This window comes from Dipodomys ordii, unplaced genomic scaffold (assembly GCF_000151885.1).
Source record: "Dipodomys ordii isolate 6190 unplaced genomic scaffold, Dord_2.0 Scaffold1, whole genome shotgun sequence".
Classification (NCBI taxonomy): Eukaryota; Metazoa; Chordata; class Mammalia; order Rodentia; family Heteromyidae; genus Dipodomys; species Dipodomys ordii.
In genome coordinates, this window is record NW_012267217.1 from 57,291,360 (window position 1) to 57,317,740 (window position 26,381).

The 26,381-nt window shown below is 44.3% G+C and overlaps 1 protein-coding gene across 1 annotated transcript; it reads right to left on the minus strand.

The window, feature by feature from the left end:
• Window positions 1–4,354: 4,354 nt before the first annotated feature.
• On the minus strand, window positions 4,355–11,061 carry Fam124b (family with sequence similarity 124B). Its single transcript, XM_013019686.1, has 2 exons — window positions 10,339–11,061; window positions 4,355–4,939 (listed from the first exon to the last, which is right to left on the minus strand). The coding sequence occupies exons 1-2, from the start codon at window positions 11,059–11,061 to the stop codon at window positions 4,355–4,357; spliced, it is 1,308 nt and encodes a 435-aa protein (XP_012875140.1).
• Between the last annotated feature and the right edge of the window lie 15,320 nt (window positions 11,062–26,381).

Here is a 26,381-nt window from a genome sequence, read left to right on the forward strand (position 1 = left end):
TCTGGGGTGATCTTTGCATGTCTCTCTCGACTTTGATGGTGTTTTTGATCCCTTTAAACCCTCAAAACTCCCTTTTCCCCCAGCTGAGCCTCGCTGGCCAGGGCAGGGAAACCCAGAGCAGCCTGGGGCTGGCACGTGGACGTGCTGTAGAATAGGCGGAGGAGTCTCAGACCCCAGGAGAGGAAGAACCCCACAGATGCCACTCCCAAGTTACTTCGGCGGATCTGAAACTTTGGCAAAGTAGCAGGGTATAAAATTAGCCCTCAAAAATTAATGGCTTTTCTGAAGAGCGCAGATGAAATCAGGAAAGCAACTCCTTTTGCAGTAGCCCCACAAAAAATAAAATATCTAGGAATTAGCCTAACTAAAGAAGTAAAAGACCTCTACGACGAAAACTTTAAAAACCTGAAAAAGGAAATTAAAGCAGAACTAAGGAAGTGGAAAAACCTCCCATGCTCTTGGATTGGGAGGATCAATATTGTGAAAATGGCCATATTGCTAAAAGCTATCTACAAATTCAGTGTGATACCCATCAATATCTCAACCTCATTCTTCAATGAAATGGAAGAAGCAACCCCAAAATTCACATGGAACAATAAAAGACCCTGAATAGCAAAAACGATCCTTAGCAGAAAGAATAGTGCTGGAGGAATTTCAATACCAAATTTCAAACTCTACTGCAAAGCCATAGTAATCAAAACAGCTTGGTACTGGCACAAGAACAGACCTGAGGACCAATGGAATACAGCTGAAGACCCAGCAATAAACCCGCAGACCAACAGCCACCTAATCTTCAATAAGTGAGCTAAAAAACTAGAATGGAAGAAAGACAGCCCCTTCAGTAAATGGTGCTGGCAAAATTGGTTAATCACTTGTAGAAAACTAAAGCTAGATCCTTTTTTTGGGGGGGGGGTCCGGTCATGGGGCCTGAACTCTGGGCCTGGGCGCTGTCCCTCAGCTCTTCACCACTTGAGCCACAGCGCCACTTCCGGCTTTTTTCTTTTTGCTTATGTGGTGCTGAGGAATCGAACCCAGGGCCTTATGCATGCAAGGCAAGCACTCTACCACTGAGCCACCTTCCCAGCCCCTAAAGCTAAATCCTTATATATCACCCTGCACCAGAATCAACTCCAAATGGATCAAAGACCTTGGAGTCAAAGCAAACACCCTGAAAACATTACAGGAAGGAATAGGAGAAACTCTAGGTCTCCTTGGCACCGGCTGAAATTTTCTTAATAAAGACCCAGAAACACAACAAATCAAAGAAAGGTTGAACAAATGGGATGGCATGAAGCTGCAGAGCTTCTGCATGGCAAAGGACATAGCTAGCAAGATCAATAGAAAGCCCACGGATTGGGAGAAGAAACCGGGAAGAGAAGGAGCAGGCAAAGGACTGGCAGGGGTGTTCCCAAACTAAAGAGAAGTAGCCAGGAGGGAGGCGCTGCCCAGTTAGGCAGGTGAAGGGGTGAAAGAGCTCACCTGAAAAAGAACAGGAAACAGGAGCCGCCGGAAAGGGATAAGGAGGAAAAAGAAGAAACAGCAGACACAGAGTCCAAAGACTGAGAAGCCTTGGAGAAAGTACTAGAACAGCAGGCAGTATTGAGTTGTTCCAGGAATTTCTAGACATTTTGTGTCCTGGAAATGAAACTTTGTTAATCAACGGGAAACACAGTGTGTGCTGTATGTGGCTCCAACCCCGAGTTTGGGGCGGGAAGAAAGGCCTTTTCCCACCAATGCCTCTTCCTGTGTAACTGGAATTGGCCCTGAGGATGGGTGAGTAGGAGAGACCAGGGGGCAGATGGGAAGCTAGGGCAACAGCGCCACCTGCTGGCATGAATCAAGTAAATCTCTATCTCTGAGTCTTCACCCTGGTCACCCCAAATCTTAACGTCCCTCACTCTACTTCTGCTGACGAATACCTTCACAAGCTTCCAAATATTATTATTCTGTTCGTGCTTAACAATGTCCAAATGATGCGTGCAAAAAAGTGTAAAATACTATTAATAAAGTTGGAAGTGGCTAATCAATTACAATACAGCTGATTTTTAATATACCTATAAAGAGAAATAAAATATTCTGATTATTAAGCGACTCTCAGGTTTAACAGGTGATACATTTTACATTTTAGGCAATAAAATATAACTATAGTGAAACCTAATTTGATAAACTGTATTAAATCAGTCCTAGTTCATTCTTATTCCATCTCTGTTTTAGTCAGTTTCAGGATGTATTTGATCTTTGCTATACATAATCTTCCTCTGAGATACAGGAACATAAATAATGGCACAAGTACTAAAAAGAATTAGGGAGGTGGATTTATGGTTTTACTGTTTCATTGATCCTGCGAAAACTTATAAAAGAAAACCATCTTCGTGACATTTTTAAACTGTGGGTCTGAAGGGCCAATTATAGTACTAACACAATATATAATAAATTGAGACAATAACAGTAAAATCTCTCTTCCACATTTATAGTGCTTAGTAATATCTACAAGGTTTCAGGAGTATCACCTTGATTCTCCTAATGACCTTTGTTCCAGTACCCAGACTCCAGAGGAGCCTGGCATGTTCAAAGTCACACTCCCACACAGTTCACTGTCCTTTCCAATGCATGATATGGCAATTTGGATTTTAGCATTCTGTAGGCTAGAGTAGGTGGCATGTTAAGAGTGTCTTACTTTACAAGTCAATTTCATAAGGTACTTGCTCAAATTTCTCAATACTCTTTATGATTTCCATTTAGTTATTCTCACTCAGGTATTGTGTGAAAGACATTCAGACAACAGTAAAAAGGAAAAGTAAGAATGATATGCTAAAACTTCCCCCCAGCTCTACCATTCCCAACTCAAAGTCCAACTGAAATAAGATATTTTGTAAACCCTGTCATAGGAAACTATACCAAAATTAAGTTATTCATTCTATTTTTCTGAGCTCAAGTTTTAATCTGGAAGAGAGAAAATAGAAATGGAAATATACTTGTTCTTTATGAACAGAAGAAAACAAATGCAGAAGCTTCATTTTTGTCCATTTTAAAATATTCTCTTTTTTCTTTAGCAGTGTAAGTTCTGAGCTCGGGTATATCTTGCTAGGCAGGCGCACTACCACTGGAGCCCCTGCCTCAGCCCTAAGAAATCTCATTCCTATGAGCTTTCTGAACAATCCCAGCCTACACTTGCTTTTATAGGATCTGTCTTCAGACCTGGACTAAATCTTTGGATCTAAATATTCAGGTCTTAGAAGAGCCAGCTGGGGTCTAGGCAGGTGGCTCAGTGATGGAGCACTTGTGAAAATTCTGGAAGTTTGGAATTGATCACTAGCACTGAGGGAAAAAAAGGAAAAGAAAGAGGAAGGAAGGAGGGAAGGAAGGAAGGAAGGAAGGAAGGAAGGAAGGAAGGAAGGAAGGAAGGAAGGAAGGGAAGAGGGAAGTATTATATGGGCAGGATAGGCACAGAACATAGAGTTACCATATATACAACAAACACCTTGTTCAAGCAGAAGTGTTCCATAAAATATTAAGTGAATATATATAAATATAAATGGATGAGTGATGAGTATTGCAAAGGACTTTCGGTATTTAAATATGGTCAAAAGAATCCAGATCCTATGCCATTACCCAGCCAGTCCAATTCACATAATATGCCTAGCAGAGATCTCACATTACCCATAGGCTAGGGATTTTTTTTTTTTTTTTGGTTTGTAGCAAGACCTGCTGATTGGTCAAGAGCATGCAATCCAGGAGATAGAAACACAACACTCGAGAGCCTAGCGTGCATGTTAACCTGATTTCCTGGCTGCCAATGTTTCTGCTCATTAAACAGAAAAAAAAATCCAACATTGTTGATCATTTTCAAAACACTTTGAATTTCCATTTGTTGCAGATGCAAGCACATTTCAAGGCAGAAATCACAGGAGGCGACGTGGTGAACAGGGCTGGCCTACTTTCCAAAGGAGGTCACATAAAAATTAAAAAGCACTGAAGAATAAGTAGTCCGTGCTGTCCAGGGGATAAACTCTGCAAAGCCAAGTGGAAATGAAGACCAAATTACAAATGCTAATCACTGATGTATAATGCATCCAGCTCATCTGCATACAGTGCACGTATGCTGACAGATGCTGACCGCAACACTTGCGGCTGGGTCCGCGTGTTCCCAGGAAACGCAGCCACCGGCCCTGGCTGTGTTTGCCTATGGTCAGGGCAGCGGTCTCTTCAGTATCTGTGGGCTTTGAACGTTTGAAGTGAAAGCCATATAGCCCTACACAGGGCGAGCACTCAGACCAAGAACAAGAAGATTCTGGACTCAGGCTCCATGTCCCCACCCTATCCAACCTAATATAGAAAAGGCCTTTGTTTTAGGCTATATAAAGAATTCTTCTTCTTCTTTTTCTTCACCCTGGATTGGCAGACGATGGGAACACGTGGAGATGATCTTCCTTGCTCCAAGCTCCTTGGGGCCAGCAAGGGACAAAGGGCAGACTCTTACATCCGGGGCTGCTTTACGCAGGGAGGTGGCCTCCTCTGGACAAGATGGAGGCAGCCTGGTTTCCAAGTCCTTTGACAAGCTGTTCACTACAGGCTCCGGATTGATGATGGTGAATCCCGTGTCTACATCTGTCTCTGCCTCGAGCTTCTGGAAGCCATCTTCATTCATTCCCCATGCAGGTTTGAGGACGTGTGGAGGCAGGTGCGGCCAGCTGCTCGTGGCTGAGCTGCTCACCTGGGAGGCCAGGCCCGGGCTCCTCCACGAAGGGCCATCCGAGCTGTCTGCAGTGCCCCTGGGCTCTGGAAACTCCAGAGAGCGCACCTTGAATCTCCTGCTCCGGCTCCTCTGGGTCCTCCATTCCATGGGTCTCTGTGCACACCCAGAGGCCAGCCTGGATCCCAGGGCGCCAAGAAAGGAAAGTTCACCATTCTCAACACCAGGGCCTGGACTCAGCTGGACCTATGAGTCAGGAAAGGAGAAAGAAATGGAACTTACTTTAAAAATTAATCAAGTATCACCCAATGCCTTACTCATCCCCGGCCAAACCACACCCGGGGCAGGCTCAGTAGTGAGATGAACTGAGGTGGCAGGTCAATCTGATTATACAATCAGCATCCACTCCACACAGCTTATTTCCCTCCATTAACTTGTGGACAAGGCGAGACTCCAGGAATTGCTGAGAGATCTCATAGCCACGATGAAAAGATGCGCATCGCTACTGTTTGATGACCTCGCTGACTGCTACAAACGATACACTGCCAATGCACAAAAAGCTTAAAGCCTTAGATGTGAGGTTACAGTTAAGGACTGGAATAAGAATCTAAGCTTTCAAAGCTGAAATAATGTCGTATCTCCTAGGTTATTCTAAGATGTGTGGACATTCCAAGCAGGCCAGTAATCTGGAATCTTCTAAAAACAAATATCCCTTATATATTTGTGAGTGTCATTTGTGTAGAGTAGAGGCTGTGGATGCAGAAAAAAGAAGTAGCTGTAGAAACTCGGTATTTTAATCAGAGGCATTTTTACTTTGGTTCCAACATTATTCAGCTCATTCAGCAAAATTCCCAGCCTGCAGGTAGCTTCCAGCTCCCTCCAGAGGGTGGCGCTCATGGGTACACCTTCTGTCCTGGGACTCCAGAGCTTCATGCCCTACCCCTTGTGTTCTCCCAGAAGATTTCTGGAAAAGATAGTTTTCTCCATCTCGCTAACAGTCTGCAGAACAAATTTTGGTATTCAGGATCTATGCCTGGCCAAATCCCTAATAAAATTAAAATGAAATGAAATGAAATGAAAAGCTGGGTGCCTGTGGCTCATATCTGTAATCCTAGCTACTCAGGAGGCTGAGAGCTAAGGATCACAATTCAAAGCCAGCCCAGGCAGAAAAGTCTGTGCGACTCTAATCTCCAATAAAATACTCAGACAAAGCCAGAAGTGGTGCTGTGGCTCAAGTGGTAGAGTGCTAGCCTTGAGCCAGAGAAGCTCAGGGACAGTGCCCAGGCCCTGAGTTCAAGCCCCAGGACTGGCAAAAAAAAATGCAGTACAGAAGGACTCTACATACATATTACTAATCATAAGATAAATAGACAGGGGCTAGGAATGTGGCTTAGTGGTAGAGTGCTTGCCTATCATGCACGAAGCCCTGGATTCGATTCCTCTGTACCAGATACAGAGAAAGAGTTGGAAGTAAGGCTGTGGCTCAAGTGGTAGAGCACTAGCCTTGAGCAAAAAGCTCAGGAACAGTGCCCAGGCCCAGAATTCAAGCCCCAGGACTGGAAAAAAAGACAGATCAATCAATATAGATAGATAGATAGGTAGGTAGATAGATAGATGATAGACAGACAGACAGACACACACACACACACACACACATATTAGCTCAGGAAATAGGAGGAATAATTGACAAATGGATTTGCTTTAAAGTTCTTTGAAGCAAAGACAAAACAATTAGCAGAATGAACAGACAAGCCAAAGAACAAGATAAACATATTTTCAAGCTATTTCTCACACAAAAAATTAGTACTCAGAAAATATAAGAGCTCTAAATATTGAATACCAAAAGAATGATAATCCAACTAATAAATGGGCACAAGAATTGAACCAACAGCTCTCCAATGGTTAGTAAGCATCTGAACAAATGCTTGACACCCTTAGCCATAAAAGAAATGCGAATCAAATTGGCGCTCAGATTCCATCCCGTCTGTCACAAGTCATCACCAAGAAAACTAACAACAAATGCCAGCAAGGATGCAGAAGAAAAAACAAGTGAGTCCTTACGCATTGTTGGTAGGAATGTAAGTTAGTGAATCACTATGGAGATAAGTACAGAGGTTCCTCCAGAAATGGCAACTAGAACTACAATATGATCCTGCGGTGCTATTCTTGGGCATAGATCTCTCACACAAGAGACAGCTCTGCACATCCATGTTTATAAACATGGAATGTTTATAGGGACGCTCTTTACCATCACCAGGGTGCAGAGTCGGCCCAGTATCTGGTGAATGGATGAGGAAGACATTGCTCAGACTCAGTCGAGTATTATGCAGCGGGAAAAAAGATGCAGCCATGTCATTCGGAGGAGAATGACTGGAGCTGGAGATCATCATGTCAAACAAGATGAGCCAAACCCAGAAGAAGAAATAGCGCATCTTTCACTCCTGTGCAGACCAAACAGTAATCATACTAGTAATAATAATAGGATGACATAATTGTAAGAAGGGGGGCTATTTGGGGGAAAACCGTGGGCAGCGGAGGGTGCAAAGGAGAGGTGATGGAGGATGAATTTGTTCCAAGTATGTCATGTATAGGTATAAAAATGGCACAATGAGACCATCTTTCTGAAAGGAGGGGGAGCAAGGGAGGGTCTTAAGTAAAGGTAATAGAGAGGCCATGGATTTGGCCAAAGTACCTCATATGCATGCACATAGAAATCGCAATAAAACCTTTTATCCGACAAGCTTAGGTGGGTCCTCTTTTGTAAAGACAGAACGTTACAGCTTGTTCTCAGGAGTGTTGTAGGGCTCTCCATTAGTCCATGGCAGACGGGGCAGTTACGAGAGAAGGACGTGCAAGCAAGAGCCACGCCAGCTCAGCCAGCGATGGGGAGGAGCTTGGCAAGGCAGCGATGGGGAGGAGCTTGGCAAGGCAGCGATGGGGAGGAGCTTGGCGAGGCAGCGATGGGGAGGAGCTTGGCGAGCCAGCTCAGCCAGCGATGGGGAGGAGCTTGGCCAGCCAGCTCAGCCAGCGATGGGGAGGAGCTTGGCCAGCCAGCTCAGCCAGCGATGGGGAGGAGCTTGGCGAGCCAGCGATGGGTGGCCTGGGGAGGAGCTTGGCGAGGCAGCGATGGGGGGTCTGGGGAGGAGCTTGGCGAGCCAGCGATGGGGGGTCTGGGGAGGAGCTTGGCGAGGCAGGGAAGAACTTTCCAGATGACGATCCCTCATTCTCTTGGCAAAAACATAACGTCGTGGACACAGAGATGTCAAGGAGAGGGGATGGAGGTCCAGCTTCAGAGCAGGGAAGAACATAAATGTTTGGGGAGACTTTTAGGGGCCTGGGGGGGCGGGGCAAGGGTGAGAGGGGGCGGCCCTAGGGGATGGGGCTCTTGTACATCTCATGGGTTTTTCCCTTTGTCCAACGCTCCCCAGATGTGCCTTGACTTTACAAGGAACCTAATGGTGTGGACTGTGATTGCGAAGGAAACATGGTGAATCCTTTAAAGAAGGAATAAATCAAATAATGCTTTCTGCTGCACAAATGCATAAACACACAGGCACATGCGCACACACACACACATGCACGCATGCACACACGCACACACACGCACACACACACATGCACGCACGCACACACGCACACATGTGCACACACACGCGCATGCACGCACACACGCACACACATGCACGCACACACTACATTGTTATTTGCCAGCGATGTTGACATTAGACTCTGGAGACTAACACTGAAGGAGAAACCTCAGATGCCTTAGAAAGGAGACATAACAGACATGTGAAGGAGAGGATGCGTATCCACCTTTTCCACAGGCAAACAATTCTGAAGTCACGTAAAGGAATCAGTAGGAGTCTTGCTTTATTAACTGAGACAGAATTGAAGAGAAGGACAGCTTGCCATTACTTTTTAGCTTGCTATAACTTTATCTGATAGACTGAAAAGGGGGTTTCTAATCATTTCTCTTGGGATATTTTCTTATTAACACTGTGAACACATTTATATGCACATACACAGCTGACTGGACTGAAATTTTCTTCCTTCCTTCCCCCCTCAATCTCTCTCTCCCTTCCCCCCTTCTCTCTGTCTTTGCAGCACTGGGTTTGAAATCAGAGTCTTGCTCTTGTTAGACAAGCATTTGAGGCACATCCCAGCTCTCTTCTTTCTTTCTTTCTTTCTTTCATTCATTCTTTCTTGCTTGCTTGCTTGCTTTTAAAACAGGGTCTCCCTTTTGCCCAGGGCCAGACTTAGACAGTGTTCTTCTTACATCCACCTCTCACATAGTTGGGATTACAAGTGTGAGTCACCATACCTGGCCTACAATTGTTAACCACATAGACTTCCAGGCCTGAGAAACACATTCTAACTGTTAACTCAGACAAGTAACTGAGCTCTGCACACCTATTTCTCACCTGGCAAATAGGAAGACATAGGAACATCGTAAGGTTTTATAAGGATTAAATAAAATTATTCATTTTATAATGTTAATGTAGGGCATAATATGAGCTGCAATGATTGAAACTGAGTTCTGGGCCCTGTCTTAAAGATGTGTTTTGTGTCAGAACACTTCCTGTAGATAATCACCTTTGTTATAGCAAGATGCCAGTGGTCATCTAATGAAAGAGCTCAGCCCTGAGCTGATAGGGAAACTGAGGCCCAGGTCATACCACTGGTAAGAGCTCAGCTGACACCTCCCACCCCACAAGGGGATAGTGCAAAGCAGCGGTCATAGTTAAACGCACACACCCAGGGAAATGAACTTCAACGGAACTTTTGAAGGTTACAAAAGGAGGTACAATTTCAAGATATTTTTAAAGGGGTTCTAGCCATCTAACTTGATTGGTGATTTAAAAATATTGACAGTGATATGAGTTGCTTAAAAATGAAGTTGATAATACTACAAACTCAACTTTCCCCAAATACAGATTAAACTGAAGTTCCTTAGGTCTGGTGGGAAGAGTTCATTATACTTCTTACCATGGCTTGGACAAAATATAGATGGTTGGCAGATGTGTTCAATGCAATCTCAGGAGAGAGCATTGTTTGACTCTATTACCAACTGCTTTTCAGGTTCAAGCTCACCAAGTCAGAACTTTCTTATTGTACACGAGGAGGTGTTTTGTTGTTGTTTTGTTTTGTTTTTAAATCAGATTGGGGCCCCTCAACTAATATTACAATCGTGTCAATGCTGACATGATTGTTTGAAACCCCTCTGGGTCTCCCTCAAAGGATGGTGGTTAACTGATCGGAGGTTCAGCTGTGTGTGGAAAAGTGCAAAAGTTCCTGGGACTTCCAAAATGTAACCAGGATTGACATCCATCCACAAGACCTGGTTAGATATTCAATCACACAGTGAATTACGCCTGTAATCCCAGCTATTCAACAGGTTGAGATCTGAGGGTCACTGTTAAACACCAGCCCAGGCAGGAAAGTCAATGAGATTCACCTCTCCACTTAACCACCAAAAAGCTGGGAGTGGAAGGGTGACTCAAGTGGTAGAGCACCACCAGCCTTGAGCGTAAAAAGCTATGGGACACAGCACCCAGGCCCTGGTTCAAGCCCCAGAATCCCCCACCACAAGCTCCCACAGTTCCAAGCGCCTGCACAAACGACATCGTTAAGTCACAAAGACATACCTGCAGCAGAATCGTGTGGCCATCGTAGTCCTGGGTGCGCCAGCGGGTGCGGCTGATGGGCACACAGGGGTTGGGCAGCAGAGGCACCAGCTGGCCGATCTCTTGAACCCTGAACTGCAGCACCGATGACTCTTGGGGGTCCACCGAGGTTCCGGGGGGCAGTTGCTTCAGGGAGAGCTGCAGAGCGAAGCTGGGGGTGGTATAGAGCACAAAGAAGCAGACGCTGCTCTTCTGCACGGTGGCCTCGCGCTGCAAGATCATCCCGTAGAGCCGGATGGCGTCCTCGTAGTTATCAAACCCGCAGTGCAGGGTGATCCTGAGGATCTCGGGGCCGTCCCGGCACTGCCTCACGCTCCACGTGGGCATCTGGCTGTCCAGGCTGTAGATCTCCTGCTTGGCAGGGAGGTAAGGGCAGGGCCGGCCCTGGGCTGGGAGACACCGCCAGGGCGCGCACTGCAGGGAGTCCAGGACGTGGCACAGCCGCTCCTGGCCCAGGCGTTCGTCCAGGAAGAGCCACACGGACATCCCTGGGAACTCACAGCGCCGGGGATGGCTCTTTCCATAGTACTTCACCGGTCGGACCCGCTCCGACACCTGGAAGAGACGCACCTCTGGGCAGATGTGATCCAGGAGCTGGTCCAGAGCCTGCTGAAGAAGCCAGCCGTGGCCAGCATCAGCAAGGAGATGGACAGTCATGGCCGGAGGCTCCTGTGTCTCCTCCATGGTGGGCCAGGGCCGAGGCTTCCCAGAGGATCTGGGGAGTGGGGACCCCTGGCTTTGTGGGGGGGTGTCTCTCTGAGCCCTGTAGCTTCAGCTGCAACAGCTGAGCCCAGATCCCTAGGCCACAGGAGGCTGGAATCTGGCTGAGGAAGGGAATGTCACACAAGTCTGAGCTCCACAGCTCCGGCTGTGCGCACCAGAGGGGCTAACACGTCAGCCAGCCCGGCCAGAATGGAACTGCTTGTTTGGCTGTTTGTAGGCATTCCCCAGGGTTTCTGTTTGACCTAAAAACCTATCATCCTGAGAAGCATGGGGTGGTTCTTACAGCCAGGCTCCCTAAAGGAAATGACCAGGCGGAGAGAGGAACAGGAGTGGGCTGTGGGCGGCTGATAGCCATCTGTTTGGTGGAGCAGACAAGCATCTGATGGACGCACAATGAGCTCTGATTTCCTAGTTACCTTCCCTGGTGCTTCCGACAGGCCGTGGAGCGCCAGACTGCTCCAAACCCTTCCCCACACACGTCCCCCGCCCCCCCCCTTTAGTCTCATGTTGTTCTTTTGAGCCGTTTAGGCTACAGCAGGAAGAAAAGATATTTTATCTAAATAATTTCGGCTCCACTGAAAATTGCTGGCTCTAAGGAATGAAGCGTGTTTAAGTGTATTTAAAAAAAAAAAGAGGTCATGAAACTAAGCTATTGTCTATGCACTTCAGGCACATTCTTTTTCTTTCTTTCTTTTTTTTTTCTTGTGGAGTTTGAACTCAAACTCTATCACTGAAGCCACATCTGTACTCTCTGGCTTTTGGCTGGTTCATTGGACATAAGAATATCTGAGATTTTTCCACCCTGGGCTGACTTTGAACCATAGTCCTCCAATCTCAGCCTCCTGTGTAGCTAGGATTATAGGCATGAGCCCCTGGCCTGCCAGTCATGCAAATTCTTGAGAAGGGTGAGTAGCGTTGATAATAATATTCATACCTCCTGAGAATCTACCACATGATCCTAAAACACTTACACAAATGGACATAATCATCCAACAAACCTATGAAGAGGTTATTGATAAGGGAATTAGGATGTAGAGAAGTTAAGTCCCAAGATCTCACAGTAAAAGAAGCTAAAGGAGTATTTGAACCCAGAGCCTGAGGGACTCTTATGCTGTACTGCCCCTCTGAGCAAGGAAGTCCCAACTTAGGTTTCTGGAGGGTAAGAAAAGAATGACAGAGCAACATCTAGTTGCTTTTGCTTCACCTTTGCTAGTCACTATGCACTGTCGAATGTTAAACTGAATAAACTTCAATAAGTGGTTGGTTGCCAAGCTTGAACCCAATCCTTCAGTGTGTTCTAACTAGCAATTCCAAGCCAGGCTCCTGTGGCTCATGCCTGTAATCCTAGCTACTCAGGAGGTTGAGATCTGAGGATCACGGTTCAAAGCCAGCTTGGGCAAGAAAGTCTGTGAGACTCTTACCTCCAATGAACCACTCAGAAAAAGCCAGAAGTGGCTCTGTGGCTCAAGTGGTAGAACACTAGCTAGCTTAGAACACAGAGAGGCTGAGGGACAGAGCCCAGGGCCAGCAATTATTTGCAGAATTATTTGCTATTCTGACAGCTGCACTTAGAAAATTCTGTGGGCAGTCACCCATATTATCCTAAATGTAATTCTCCTTAGAATTGATGCAATTTATTAATGCTCAAGCAGATCACATTTTTTGTGTATGAGTTAATTTTGTAAATTAAAAACCACTTTGGGGATGCAAACTATAACTTACTCTAATTTTATATAAGTAGATAAAAGTAGGAATCTTAAATTAACAAAATTTGAAGTTAAAAAACGATCATAATCCAAGGAATCAATTCTAGTCAAGGTTTACTTTCTACATCTACCACCAATTCTAATCCTCTGAGTTTCACAATCCCTATACTTTCTCCACTGAACAAAATACGTAAATATATGGTTATAACAGATGAATTGCTTTTTAATTGCCATGCACGATTCAATGGTTAATTCCTTTTGCTCTATCTTTCAAAAAATCATGATGGAGTTTTTTAAGGAATTTCAGCAGGAAAAAAATAAAAACCACCTTAATCCCTGTCACATGCTGGCAATCGTGTCTTCTCCTCAGTGTAAACCACTCAGAGAGCTGACTCCAGTGAGTCACTTCAGACAAAACCAGGGTTTGGAAATTCTGGAAATAGCAGAAATAGTTCTGACAACTAGAGGAGCAAAGAAGTTTAAACCCCAAGAAAAACATTCACACACGACATCACGTACAAGGCAAGTGCTTGTCCTCTTCCTAGGAAATGGTTTGGCTTCTTGGTGGTATGGTTCCATCTTGCATCCAAGTGGAGAAAACGCACATTCTCCTCATTTCTGTCAGGATCAAAGACTGTTTTAACCCACTGATAGCCAAATTGCCAAGAAAGTGGAGTTAGGGGACCATCATCCCTTTGCCTGTCTGTCTTTGCAGTTCTGTTCTCGGAAACAGCACAAAACACTGGCACTGGCTGTTGCTGACTGTACTCAGTCAACCCCTTCCACCCCTTACAGATGATGGCTTCTCAGCTGTGCTCCATAATGAACTACATTTGCTGCCCCAAGTTCCTTGAAAGAGCCAGACAAACACTGTGGGTCACCATCCACTCTGACTTCCAGTACCTCAGGCAGTCAACACTTGGCTCTCCACCTTCTTCACCCCAAACTTGGCACAGATGCCCCGGTTCTTGTTGGTCACCAGTGCATGGACAGCAGCCAGATGCTCTACTCCTCAGAGAAAAGCAGAGTTGACTGGTGACAGGCAGGCCAAGGAATTCTAAGAAATCTGGCCCTGGGAGCACCTGTGGAAGACAAGGCAGTCCACAGAGACCTGGTCCTTCTATGCATCCCACAGGCACACTGGGATATGTGGAAAACAAAGTGGGACTTTACTCATCCATTCAAAAAAATAGGATCATGTCATTTGCAAGGAAATGGATGAACCTAGAACAAATCATGTTAAGTGAAGTAAGCTTAGCTCAGAGAGACAAACAGCTCATGTTTTCTCCCATATACAGAAGCTAGATCTAAAATTTAACTGGACATGACCATTTATTCAGGGCTCTATGCATCCACACACAAATAAACAGACCAACAGAGGATACACTTAAGGGCACAGCTCAGATGTGTAACTCCTATGGACTTCCAAAGCACTTCCTATAAACAAATTCCAGGAAATGGAAATGTAGTTCTTGGTGGTGGTGTAATTGTTCATTTTTGTTGTCCTTTTTTTTTTGTCCTTTTATGAGGGGCAAAACAGGAGTGCAGGAATAGAGGGAAGAAGGGTGAACAAATGCAATCATAATATTCAATATATTCTTATGTCAAAAAGTGAACTAAGCAATTTATAAGCAAGGACGGGAGGGTGGAAATGGAAGAAAGGGAAAGAAAGCATAACATTGTCCAAGAAGCATTGTACTCGTTACCTGACTTATGGAACTGCAGCCCCTTTGTACTACTCCTTAATAGTAACAACTGTAAAAGACTTTCCCATCATAGTTCTCAAGAAGACTGAGAAGTTTCCTTTCTCCCTTTAACTTTAAGGGATGCTTATCCTATGTCTTAAGAACCTGGCACGGTGCCAGAGGCAGAAGCCACAGGTCCTACCACGAAGAAGGGAGTGAAATAGTGTCATTTATGGCGTGGTCCAGGCTCTGCAGAGTGACATGGACCCCTCTAAGAGGAGGAGCTGCTAAGTCAGAGCCATGGGAGGCCTGATGGAGAGATGCTACTCAAGCCCTGGGACCAAGCAGATCAAGCAAGGAGACTAGCTTGGACCTGGAGCGGGAGAGAGCTGTTAGGAGAAACTACAGACAGCTCAAACTGGTGAGAAGCTGGGTGAGAAGCTGGAAGGCAGCCCAGGGCTTGGTCAGGAAGGGCCTCTTGTCCCTGCAGGAATTGTCTGGGCTTTGTTCTCATGTGAGAGTTAGCTTGAAACAGGAAGCAATGGTTTGAGGAAACCATGAATCAGAGTGGCATATGCAAAGCCAAAAGGCAGCTGGAGAGCTGGTAGGATGTGGGCAAATAGCCACAGTAGCCAGACCAGAAAAACCTCCCAGAAGTTGAGTTACTGTGTGTCTAGGTAAAGCTGCCAGACTCCAGGTAAGAAATAGCGCAGAAGAAGGCCACCAGGAGTGAGGATGAGTGTGGTTGGGTTGAGCAGACACCTGTCCAATGCCAGGGTGGAGGTAATGAGCAGGCAGCTGACCAGAGGGTGTGTGCTGTAGAACAAGTGGTCTTTGCATGACTCTGGGGATGGATGGAGTCCCCAGGAAGAGGACCCATGATGGACGCAGGGCAGCAGCGGGAGGGGTCCTGGGAATACTCAGTGTCAGGATAAGCAGCATTTAAGTTGCACTGTTGGAAGAGGAGTGGAGGGGCATGTCATCCTGGCCCCTGTTGGTGTTCCAGGTTACAAGGATTGGAGGACATGGCTTTAGCTGGATAGACATCAACCTTTGGCTTTTCAGGACAACATTGGTGGCTCATTCTTCGACCTTCTCAATCAGGAAAACCCAAAGGAAGCAGCTTCTCCTTTCCCTCCCCCACCCCTACTCCTAGCAGAGCCCAGAATCGTGCAAACCTCTGTTTAACGCTTGTTCTTAACTCAGATTCTTTGTCTGATTCTCCCTTTTGCTGTCCAGGTGCGAGGCATTGTGGAACACGGAGCCGTAAGGAAAGGAGTCTCATAAATATCACTTCAACTGGGGATAGCAGCCAGTAGCCTGGGACCCACCCGGTGGGTACAAAATGCCCTGTCAGGTGTGGGCAAAGGACTCAGGCAGCTCAAAGAGAATCCTAGGAAGGCTGGCAGAGTGTGGAGTTTCTGGGGTCTAAATCACACATCCCCACCACACCCAAGGGGGTGGCTACTCAGATAAGACATGGAAGGTCATGAAACGCCAAAAGGAAAAAGGAAGTTCAAGCAAGGAAGGAGTGTGGTTATTCCCAAAGGCATAACAATGTCCATGCTGAATGTTCTAAGCATTATTATCAACATGCTGTCCTGGTCCTAGCCATTTCCCTACCCCAGCCTTTCCCCAATACCCATATAAACAACAGTCAGACACACACACACACACACACACACACACACACACACACACACACACACACACACACACACACACACACCCCAAAAGCCCTGGGGCCACAGCTCCTGGTTTCTCAGGGGAGTTCTGGGAGGATCAGCAGCAAGCACAATGGAGCGCTGTGGCACTCAGTAAGGGAGGTGGGGAGGGAGGAAGTAGCAGCAATAAACACCTCCCAAAGCTCTGTCTCCCAGTTCCCCAGAAACCTCCTGCTCAACCACAAACAATGCTATCAGGTTCCGATTAAACTGCCATCTGTTTCCCCTTTTCCCGGACAATGGAGCAATGGAGCCCAGGGGCAGTGTGAGCTGATACCGGGGTTTTCACAGGTGCAAACAAACCAGAAGGGTTCCTCCTGGCTCTTTGTTGTAGTCTGCCGCTGACTTACAAGTATCATCACTTCCGGGGCCTGGGCCAGTTAGGATTCAGCTATGGAAGAACAAGCTGTGAGCCACAGGCCTGCGACCCTCCACCTGCCTGTGTTCCTAATCCCTCCAGTTTGGTTTCCTCATCCATTGAAAAAAAGCAACAACAATAGCAATGATAATAATTAACCTCACTCCCAGGGAGGTTCTCATGCATTCAAGTATCTCCACATGAAAGACTACATTTTCTATTGTTTTAATCCCAAAATAAAATCTAGTACATGCTGTGGGGGAAAGGCAAGTTCACCTACCTAGTTCTCATGGGATGCTGTGGAATATGTTAGCATACATTATTTTCCATAGGATGTTAGACAGAGGTAAAAAAATCAACCAAACAACTTGGAAGAAGAAGAAGGGTGAGGATGAGCCTCTCCTGTCCTAAAACAGTTGCCTCCAAGGAAAATATCTGGAGAAATCGTCCATCATCATAGAGCAGGACTATCCTTAGTCTTACAGCAAGATAACTTGTAAACTGAATTAGTCACTAAAGGGGGCCAGTAGAGAATTATAGCCTGTTTGCAGTGAAGTTTAGTCTGTGTGGAGGAGAGTGGATGAATTTGAGCTACTCACTTCATTTTTGCATGAATCTCCCGAACACAATTTTGAATGACAATGTCAAGATGAAGAAAGAAAATGCATACCACATTCTACTGTTGATATAAAATTTGGAAATATGCAAAGACTCTCCAATGGTTATAGAGAAAAAAACTGAGTAATGGAAGAATAAAGAGGGTTAGGGATATGACCGTAGGAATGGATCTAACAGGAGAATGAGAAACACCAAATTCAAGATGGCGGGGCTCAGGTATAGGAGGAATGTGTATTGAAAAGCTTCACTAACCTAGATAGAATATTTGAGAGTGTTCATTTTATTATCTCTTAGACCTATCCTACATATTTCGTAATTGCTTTAATAAGTGAAATCTATTATCGGCAAACCTAGAAATAAACGTCTCTAGTGTTAATTATATATAAGTATAGTGTTGAATAAAACAAAGACCATACAGCTGATGACCCCCTGTATGACTGGATGGAAATGTCTTAAAATATGTATGCTAAGCTGGTGTTACTAGTGGATTAATAGTGTATATCTCAGGAATATGAGATTGGGTGGGGATAGGAACATTTCTTAGTTCAAGTTATCTCTGCATAATTAGTATTTATTGCAAATACTGTATATCACTCTTGTAATTAAATAATGAATAATACATAGACTAAATTTAACCAATGCATGATGACTTTCAAGTTCATTTTTCAACAAATGTCTACCTCGTAATTTAGGGATAGGAATAGATGGGGATACTATGATAAAGAAGAAAAAAAGAAAAGAAAGACACTGCTCTGGTCTACAGGAACTTATATTGTGGTAGGAGACATAAATATCAGTCAAATAATCACAATTTAAAATATATTGGGAGCTGAGTGCTGGTGGCTCTTGCCTGTAATCCTAGCAACTCAGGAGGCTGAGCTGTGAGGATCATGGTTCAGTCAGTTCAGATAGGAGAGTCCCTGAGATTTTTATATCTGTTAACCACCAAAAAGCTGGAAGTGGAGCTGCAGCTCAAGTAGTAGAGTGCTGTGCTGTTCGTAAGCAAAGAAGTTCAGGACACCACCCACCAGGGCTTTGTGCTTGCTAAATGGGGGCTCTACTAGTTGAGCTATGTGCCCAACCCTATTTTGGCTTTAAATATCCTAGGTATCATATGGCTAACATTTCTATGGCCCCATTTCTCATCTGTAAAATCAGAATAATGAAAGTACTGACTTCAGGATGGTTGTTAGGATTCAATTAGTTAATATGTGTGTTTAAAACAGCATCTGGCATAAATTAAGTGCTCAATAAGAATGAAGATTTAGATGTTCTTATCATCTGCCTAGTAATTGTCTAGCATTCTAATCATATGACATTTCCACTCACTAAAGACCTTCCTGTCACACTCCAGCTAAACTCGCTCTTCTTATAACATTTCCAGTTTTACCACCTGGTAATGAGTCAGTTCTTTGCTCAGTTATAGTCCCACCTGCCACACAGCCTTTGCAATACTGTTCTTCATGCAAGAGTGACCTTTGCCCCTACCCCTTGGACTCCTCTTCAATGACCATGGCTTGAGCTCCCTCCAGCTGACATGGCTTGTCTGACCTCTCTGAGCAGGTCAAGTCCTATGCACCACTTGCCAGGTGAGTGTCTCAAACATTGTGATTCCTTTTGCAAACCCTGGCAAGAGTTTTGGTTTTATTATTTGGTTTGATTTTTAGTTTCAGAAGAGTCGTTTTCTAAATTTCTCCTGGGGGATGACTGTTATTGCGTAATGATGATAGTTGTCTTACAACTCAAGTTGGTGACAAACAGCTAACTTGCCCTCCCCAGCCCCACCCCCAGAAGACAAGAATCAAGTAGAAAAATTTGCATATAAATTCAGCTAGCCAGCCAGGTGCCAGTGGCTCTGGCTGTAATCCTACCTCCTCAAGAGGCTGAGATCTAGAAGATGGCATTTGGAACCCAATCCCTGTAAAATGGTCTGAGAGACACGCTCTCCAATCTAACAAAAAGTCAAGCTGGAGGAGGGCTCAAGTAGTTGAGTACCATCCAAACAAGCAAGGCACACAGCATTGGAATTCAAACTCCAGAGAGACATTCAGCAAATAGCTGACTGTAGCAAACACTTATGAACTACTCCCTAGGTGCCACACACTGTGCCAATAGACCCCGTATTTCATAGGCTATGTATACATACATAGCTGCACACTGTGCCAAGAGACCCAGTATTTCATAGGCTATGTATACATACATAGATAGCATTATAGTATAGTATTATATTTATACATATGCAAAATGAATCATAATATTAGAAAGACCCGCCTGGCTTTTTCTTTTGTGTGTGTCCCAATCCTAGGGCTTGAATTCAGGACCAGGATGTTGTTCCCGAGCTTCTTTTGCTCAAGGCTAGTGCTCTACCAGTGGAGTCACAGTTCTACTTCTGGCTTTTGGATGGTAAATTGGAGGATGAGTCTCATAGACTTCCCTGCCCAGGCTGGCTTTGAACCCTGAGCCACCAGCAGCTGGCTCACCTGAGGGTTTGCATTCGCAACTCAATCCCACGTAAATTGGTCAGGACAATGCCTATTGACTTTGAAGCACAGACAATTTTTAAACATTTTACCTATAATGTGTCCCTTTCAAAATAAGATAGAAATTACTAAAGATGACTCTCCAACCAAAAGTCTGGCTTTAATTACAATGTAGGTTACAAATAGACTTGGAAAGACTTGTGGCAAGAAACCCAGCTTTTTATGCCAACCTTTAAGTCATTAAAGCCAGCTCAGCATAAAGCCAACAAGTCAATCAGACCGAAACCAGCATGCCTGGGCTGGTCAGTCAGCCCTGCAGAGCCTGAGGCTTTGCTATGCTTATTCAGCTGTTTTTTTGAACTTAATGGGCCTCAATTCCCATTTTATATTTATACTCCAGCTGCTTCAAAGACCATGACTGTGCCAACCAGACAGACAGCAAAAAATAGAGAAGGAGAGAGAAGGAAATAACTATACACATGTATAAGCGCTCCACTGTTAAAACACAAAGCAGGAATTTTGGTTCATTCAGCTTCATAAAGGAACTTTTATAAGACACAAATTGAGCTTGCGGTTTTTACAACGGGCTTGTACACATATCTTGTGGTTGAATCTTTCTCCAAATACAAATCTTTCCAACACACTTTCTAAATTTGCTGGAGCTGTCCGTTCTTTAGCATGTCACGGGAGAAAAAAAATGGGGCAGCTCTCGGTTAAATTCAATGTAAACATAAACAATAATATTGCTCAAAAGTGTACACGGGGAAGAGAATTGGTCTATGAGAAAGCAAGACCTGAGTTAAATCCTTATCACATTGCATACAAGGTCATGGTGCTTTGCTTACTCCAGAATGGACAGGGCAGCTTTCCCCTTGGTCACTGTGCTCTTAGTTAGGTAATAGGCTGGCAAGTGCCTGGCCCCAGGTTTAAACCCCACAACACACTTGTCTATGTAGTATAGACAGTACATGGGCTGAATTCCAACTACTGAATTCAGCATCACCACACTTCCTTCTTTTATTCTTTGATCCCAAGTAGTTTTAAGCAATCTACTTTTTTTTGCAAATTTTAAAATTGTTGTTATAAAAATGATGTACATTCCCCAAATCAGCCCACATATAGAGATCACTAGCTGGCTGAACAGAACTGAGAACCTGGCAGTGAAGGGTAACCACTCACTCAAACATCGGCAGATTTGAACCATGGGATTCCGCTACACACCCGACACACGTCCTGTCAGATTCAAGTCCAAGTCATGTATGTTTGTTGTTGTTACTCCTTTTGCTTTCTCTTTTCCCTCTTGAAGTTGAGTTTTAGGAAACCCTTAGATCAAAACTGCCACTCACAGAATAAAAATAGCCCATGTCATTACAATCGCAAAACCTTCACTGCCATTGTTTCTGCCTTTTTATTAAAAAAAAAAAGTCTAATTGTTAGAGAACAACCATCTAGAGTTCTTCATCAGGTCACTGAGGCAGGGGCAGTAGACTGTTGTGGATTGAAATAGACTTGACACAGAGCCACTTAATACAACCTTGCATGCCTTGATATGGCCTTTCATTTTAGGGATGTCCAGTTGGTACTTAAGGGAGAAATGTCTCTGAGACACAGATGAAATGGATTAGCTACTAAAAAAGCATTCTTTCTGCTAAGCCCAATTGGGATCCCAAGAAAACAGTCCTTAAGATTTCATTGGGAGAAAGAAGCTATTGTGTGATATTCTTTGAATCGGTTGAACACGTCCATTTGTTCCATCATACTGTATCATGGAAGACAGATTTCTAAAAAGAAATAGGAGACTTTATATTATAGGACTCTTAGAAAGTAATGATTACTATCATGTGATGGTATTATTGTTAGGGTTTTTCCTTTTTCTTATGCCAGACCTGGAGCTTGAACTCAGGGCCTGGCCACTCTCCCTGAGTTTTTTTTTTTTTTTTTACTCAAGGCTAGTTCTCTACCACTTGAGCCCCAGCATCACTTCTGGCTTTTTGGTGGTTAGTTGGAGATAAGAGTTCTACAGACTTTTCTGCCTGGGCTAGTTTGGAACTGCAATCCTCATGTCTTAGCCTCCTGAGTGGCTAGAACTACAGGTGTGAGCCACTTGCAATCAACTTACTTGTAGTTTTTATGAAGTGTCTCCAACAGCACTGGGTCTAGGCTGTGTGGTGGCTTCAGATTTAGTTCTAAGCAGTAATAACCAGGATGGGCAGGGAATGCTGCGGGAAAGCTCTTCCAATGAATTAGGAAATACATCTATCAAAGTGACATAATCAGAATTCCCTCATTAGTGTCATTAGCTCCCTTCCTCCACCATGGATGAGACCAGCCATGTGTTCTACCCTGGGGAGGCTGGAAGATGGATCCAGTCACATGGGGTTTGGAAAGGCAGGCATATGTGCTCAATCTCAGATCTCATCCAAGACTATCGGCTGTATGACACAGTGATGGCTAGGTCTTGCATGGAGAAAGCCGCTGCCTACTGCACCTGACCTATGGACACTCAGACCGCCTCAGCCTCCTTTCTCCTGCCAGCTTTGACACGGCCTTTGTGCCCACCTGAAGTAGGAGCTTTGACAGCTGATGGCTAACATTTGCAAGATAAAGCCAGGGCTAATTCCTGAGGCCCCTTTTCAGTTCTGCTAATGAAAACTAAAGTCCTGGCTGGGTACCAGTGGCCATATCTGTAATCCTAGCTACTCATGAGGCTGAGATCTGAGGATTGAGGTTTGAAGCCAACCCCGGTATGAAAGTCCATGAGACACGTTCCTGCAATTAACCATCAAAAAGCCAGAAGTGGAGATGTAGCACAAGTGGTAGAGCACCAGTCTCAAGTAAAAGTACTAAGCAACAGCACTTAGGCTCTGAGATCAAGCCCAAAAGTTAAACAATTCCTTGGATAGCAGGATGGTGATGAAGGTAACATCACCAGGAGGGGCACGGTTTCCTCTTAATAAGGCTACTCTCATGACAAATAGCTGTTGTAGATGGCCGGCTGAGGAGAACTGTCTGCAGGGCATCAATGTCCTTGTTTCTCTGGTCCTCGGAGTGCTGCCTCAGTAGCACCACAGTGCCATGGACAGAGCTGACCCTGCTTCCCCCGGCCACCCTCAGCCATTTCATTTCTGCTCAGAAGCAGAAAACTGCTTGAAAAGATTCCTAAAAATAACATCACCACAGTATCAACAAACATGCTTTTTAATAAACTCTGAGAAAGAATAGTCCCTTTATAGTAGGAACAGCCACGCCTGCCTTCCAAAGCCAGCGTGACGTGAGCCCAGTGACGGGGGTCTCCGGGCCCAGCTAGGACTAGAGCAGCAGGAACACAATGCTGTGCATTTGACCCCGCCCACTGCAGTCGCTGCTCTGTCCCCAAGGGACTGGGCCAAGTCCGTGTTGTGGAGGTCCTCCAGTCCTTCCATCACCACTCAGACTGGCAAGATGCCCAAGAGGAAGCTGCCAACCTGCCAGCTTGCCCTGTACCGCCTGCTCTACAGAATGCACAGTGTGTCTGTGCATACACACACGTAACACAACACACAGACGGGGACAGGCACACTCATACAGAAACAGGCACACAGACATATATAATGCACACACAACATGCAGACACATACACAGAGATATACACAGACACATAGAGAAACACACAGAGACAAGATACAGTCACAAACACAGACCATGACACAGACATACCCACTGTTATACATAGAGACACAGGACCTAGACAAACACAGACATATACATACATGCAAAGAACACAAGCACAGATGCGTCACAAAGCACACCCAAAGATATACACAGACACAAAGACACGGTCACACTGACCCACACACAGACATACACAAATATAATACATACATGACACACAGACACAGAGAGAGACACACACAGATACACATTCACTATACAGATACAACACACACAGACCTACAGGCACATACAGTATGTACAAAGACACACACAGACACGTATATAACACAAAGACCTGACTGACTTGTTGCTAATTCTCTGTCTTTCACTACATCAAAGCTCTGAGCAGTTTCTCATTGTGCTCAGTCAATAAGAGGTTGAAATTAAATATGTAAGCCACAGAAGAGCCAAAAATATGCACTAGACTCTAGGGTCATAGCCCATCCCATGAAGAATAAAATGGCTACTTCCTGGAAAACTTCTCAGCCCCTTGGAATCATTGTGTTCTTGTTTGTTTTTTTTCTTGCTTGCTTGCTTTCTTTCTTTCCTTCTTTATTTCTTTTGGTCAGTCATGGGGCTTGAATTCTGGGCCTGGGTGCTGTCCCTCAGCACTTCAGCTCAAGGCTATCACTCTACCATTTGAGCCACAGCACCACTTCCAGTTTTCTGGTGGTTTATTGGAGATAAGAGTCTTAGGGACTTTGCTGCCCAGGCTGGTTTTGAACTGTGATCCTCTGATCTCAGCCTCCTGAGTAGCTAGGATTATGGGTGTGAGCCTCCAGTGCCCGGCTTTTTTTTTTTAATTTTTATTTTTTATTTTATTTAGCTTTTTTTTTCTTAAATGTCAAGTTGGACATCGGCTTCCAACAATATTTACCCCTTGACCTACGTGTGACAAGATGCCCAGCTGTGGATGTGGAGATCTGATTTTCTAACCCACACACTAGATTCCCTAGGACTTTTGGCGGGTTTCCTCTCATCTCTTTTAATCATGCCCTAAATTCTTCAGGCCCTGGGAAGACTGGCTAAAATACAGGCATCTATTTAAAAAGTATAGCTTTTCATGATATGATGGAATGCTCTCAGAATTTAAATCAACCTGCCTCCCAGGTCTTTTCCTCCAACATAAAGCTCAGACAACCAGACTTGAAGGCTCATCCTTCTTTCTCAAATAATAAAGAAAATAAGTATGTAGGAGATGGGAGAATACTGCCATTGTGTATCCAAGCTTCCAGATCATTCTGGATGAAGACCTCTCCAGAATGGAGGCATGCTTATATCTTAGCAACACACTTCTAGCAGGAATCCAAGATGAGTCTAATTTGCTCAGATTTCAGCCTAAAGAAGAATGTTAAAGTAGCAGAAATGGACATGTAATTTTCCTGGAAAACTACCTCTTGATAAATGTTCATACTCTTTGACTCTAATCTCTTTCTTGGAAGCTATTCTTTCCTTGTTTTCTTTTGTTGTGCTAGTACTGGGACTTGAACTCATGGACTTGAGCTCTCCCGTGGGGTTTTTTGTGGTTTTTTTTTGGAGGAGTTGTTTTGTTTTATTGTCTCAAGACAGAGGCTATACCACTTTAGCCACCTCTCTACTTTCAGCTTTTTGGTGGTTTGTTGGAGTAAGAGGCTCATGAAATTTCCTGCCCAGGATGGATTCAAACCTCCATCCTCAGGCTTCAACTTCCTGAGTAACTATGATGACAGGTGTGAGCCACCAGCAACTGGCAGCCATCCTTTTTATCTATTTGGCTCTGGTTTTGTGGATGTTCATTTGTTCATTTGTTTGTCTTAGTAGGGCTGAGACCATAAACCTAGAGTCCTCATATATGTCAGGCAAGTGCTCTACCACTGAGCTACTATCCCCCAAGCCCTTCTAGAAATCTATTTTAAACAAATGCTAGAAATGTTGAGAAATAATTGTGCCTGGAGACATTTGTCATACTAAATGTTTGTATAAAATCAAAACACATAGATTAAGTTTCAAATACTGTGATAAAGAATAATGCATCTACACCATAGGAAAATAGTAAAGAATGATAGCCTGCAAATCATACCAACTGATGAAAAATCACTGGCGTTAACATTAACTTTTTAAGAAGAAACCATATTATCTATGTAATATTCCAAGAAAGAAAAGTGTGACAATACAAATGTGAATGATTGGGTAATTTCTTTTCATTTTTATCTTTCCACATTTCTGAATTCTCTAAAAGGTGCATTTAGAAATTTAAGAAGCCAGGTGATGGTGGCTCACACCTGTTATCCTAGCTACTCAGGAGGCTGAGATTTGAGAATTGCAGCTCAAAACCAACCCAGGCAGGAACATCTGAGAAACTCTTATCTCTGATTAACCAGCAAAAAGCCAGAAGTAGGGGTGCAGCTCAAGTGGTCCAGTGCCAGCCTTGAGTAGAAAAATCCAAGGGAGAGCTGAAGCCCCTGAGTTCAAGTTCCAATCACCCCCCCACGCACAGACATACACAAACACAAACACACACACACACACACAAATTAAGGAGGATAAACCAATGCATTTCTTAAATGAATTAACCTTAAATGAAATGTAGTAACCTACCCTCCTCCTTTATATCCTGCATAAAGATATCATAAAGAGTTCAAATAAGTTTAGTAGTTGAGACATCAAATACTTAGACCTTGGAGTAGTTTTTGCAATTGGCTTTACAACAGATTTTAGTTCAGTATAGATAAAATATACAATAGAGTTCAAAGCAGATAAAATGTAGTTCATGCAGATACTGCATACAATATGCCCATGTATATTGATGATATGCTTGTATATTTATTTATGAGACAGAATCTTTGTTGAGGAGGGAAAGTGAGTGAATGAGTAACAAGATCTTACTGTATAGCCCAGGCTGATCTTGAACTCATGAGTCTCCTGTCTCTTTCTCCTGAGCATTGGCTTACAGGCATGAGCCACCATGCCCAGCATAATTGTGCACACATGTCCCAGTATTTTGCCATACCAAATACCATTTTCTAATAAAAAAAATA

Coding starts and splice junctions, on each gene's coding strand:
- Fam124b (XM_013019686.1), bottom strand. CDS start 11,061: ATGGAGGAGACACAGGAGCCTCCGGCCATGACTGTCCATCTCCTTGCT. Junction 4,940..10,338: donor GCCACACGATTCTGCTGCAG/GTATGTCTTTGT, acceptor CCTGACTCATAG/GTCCAGCTGAGTCCAGGCCC.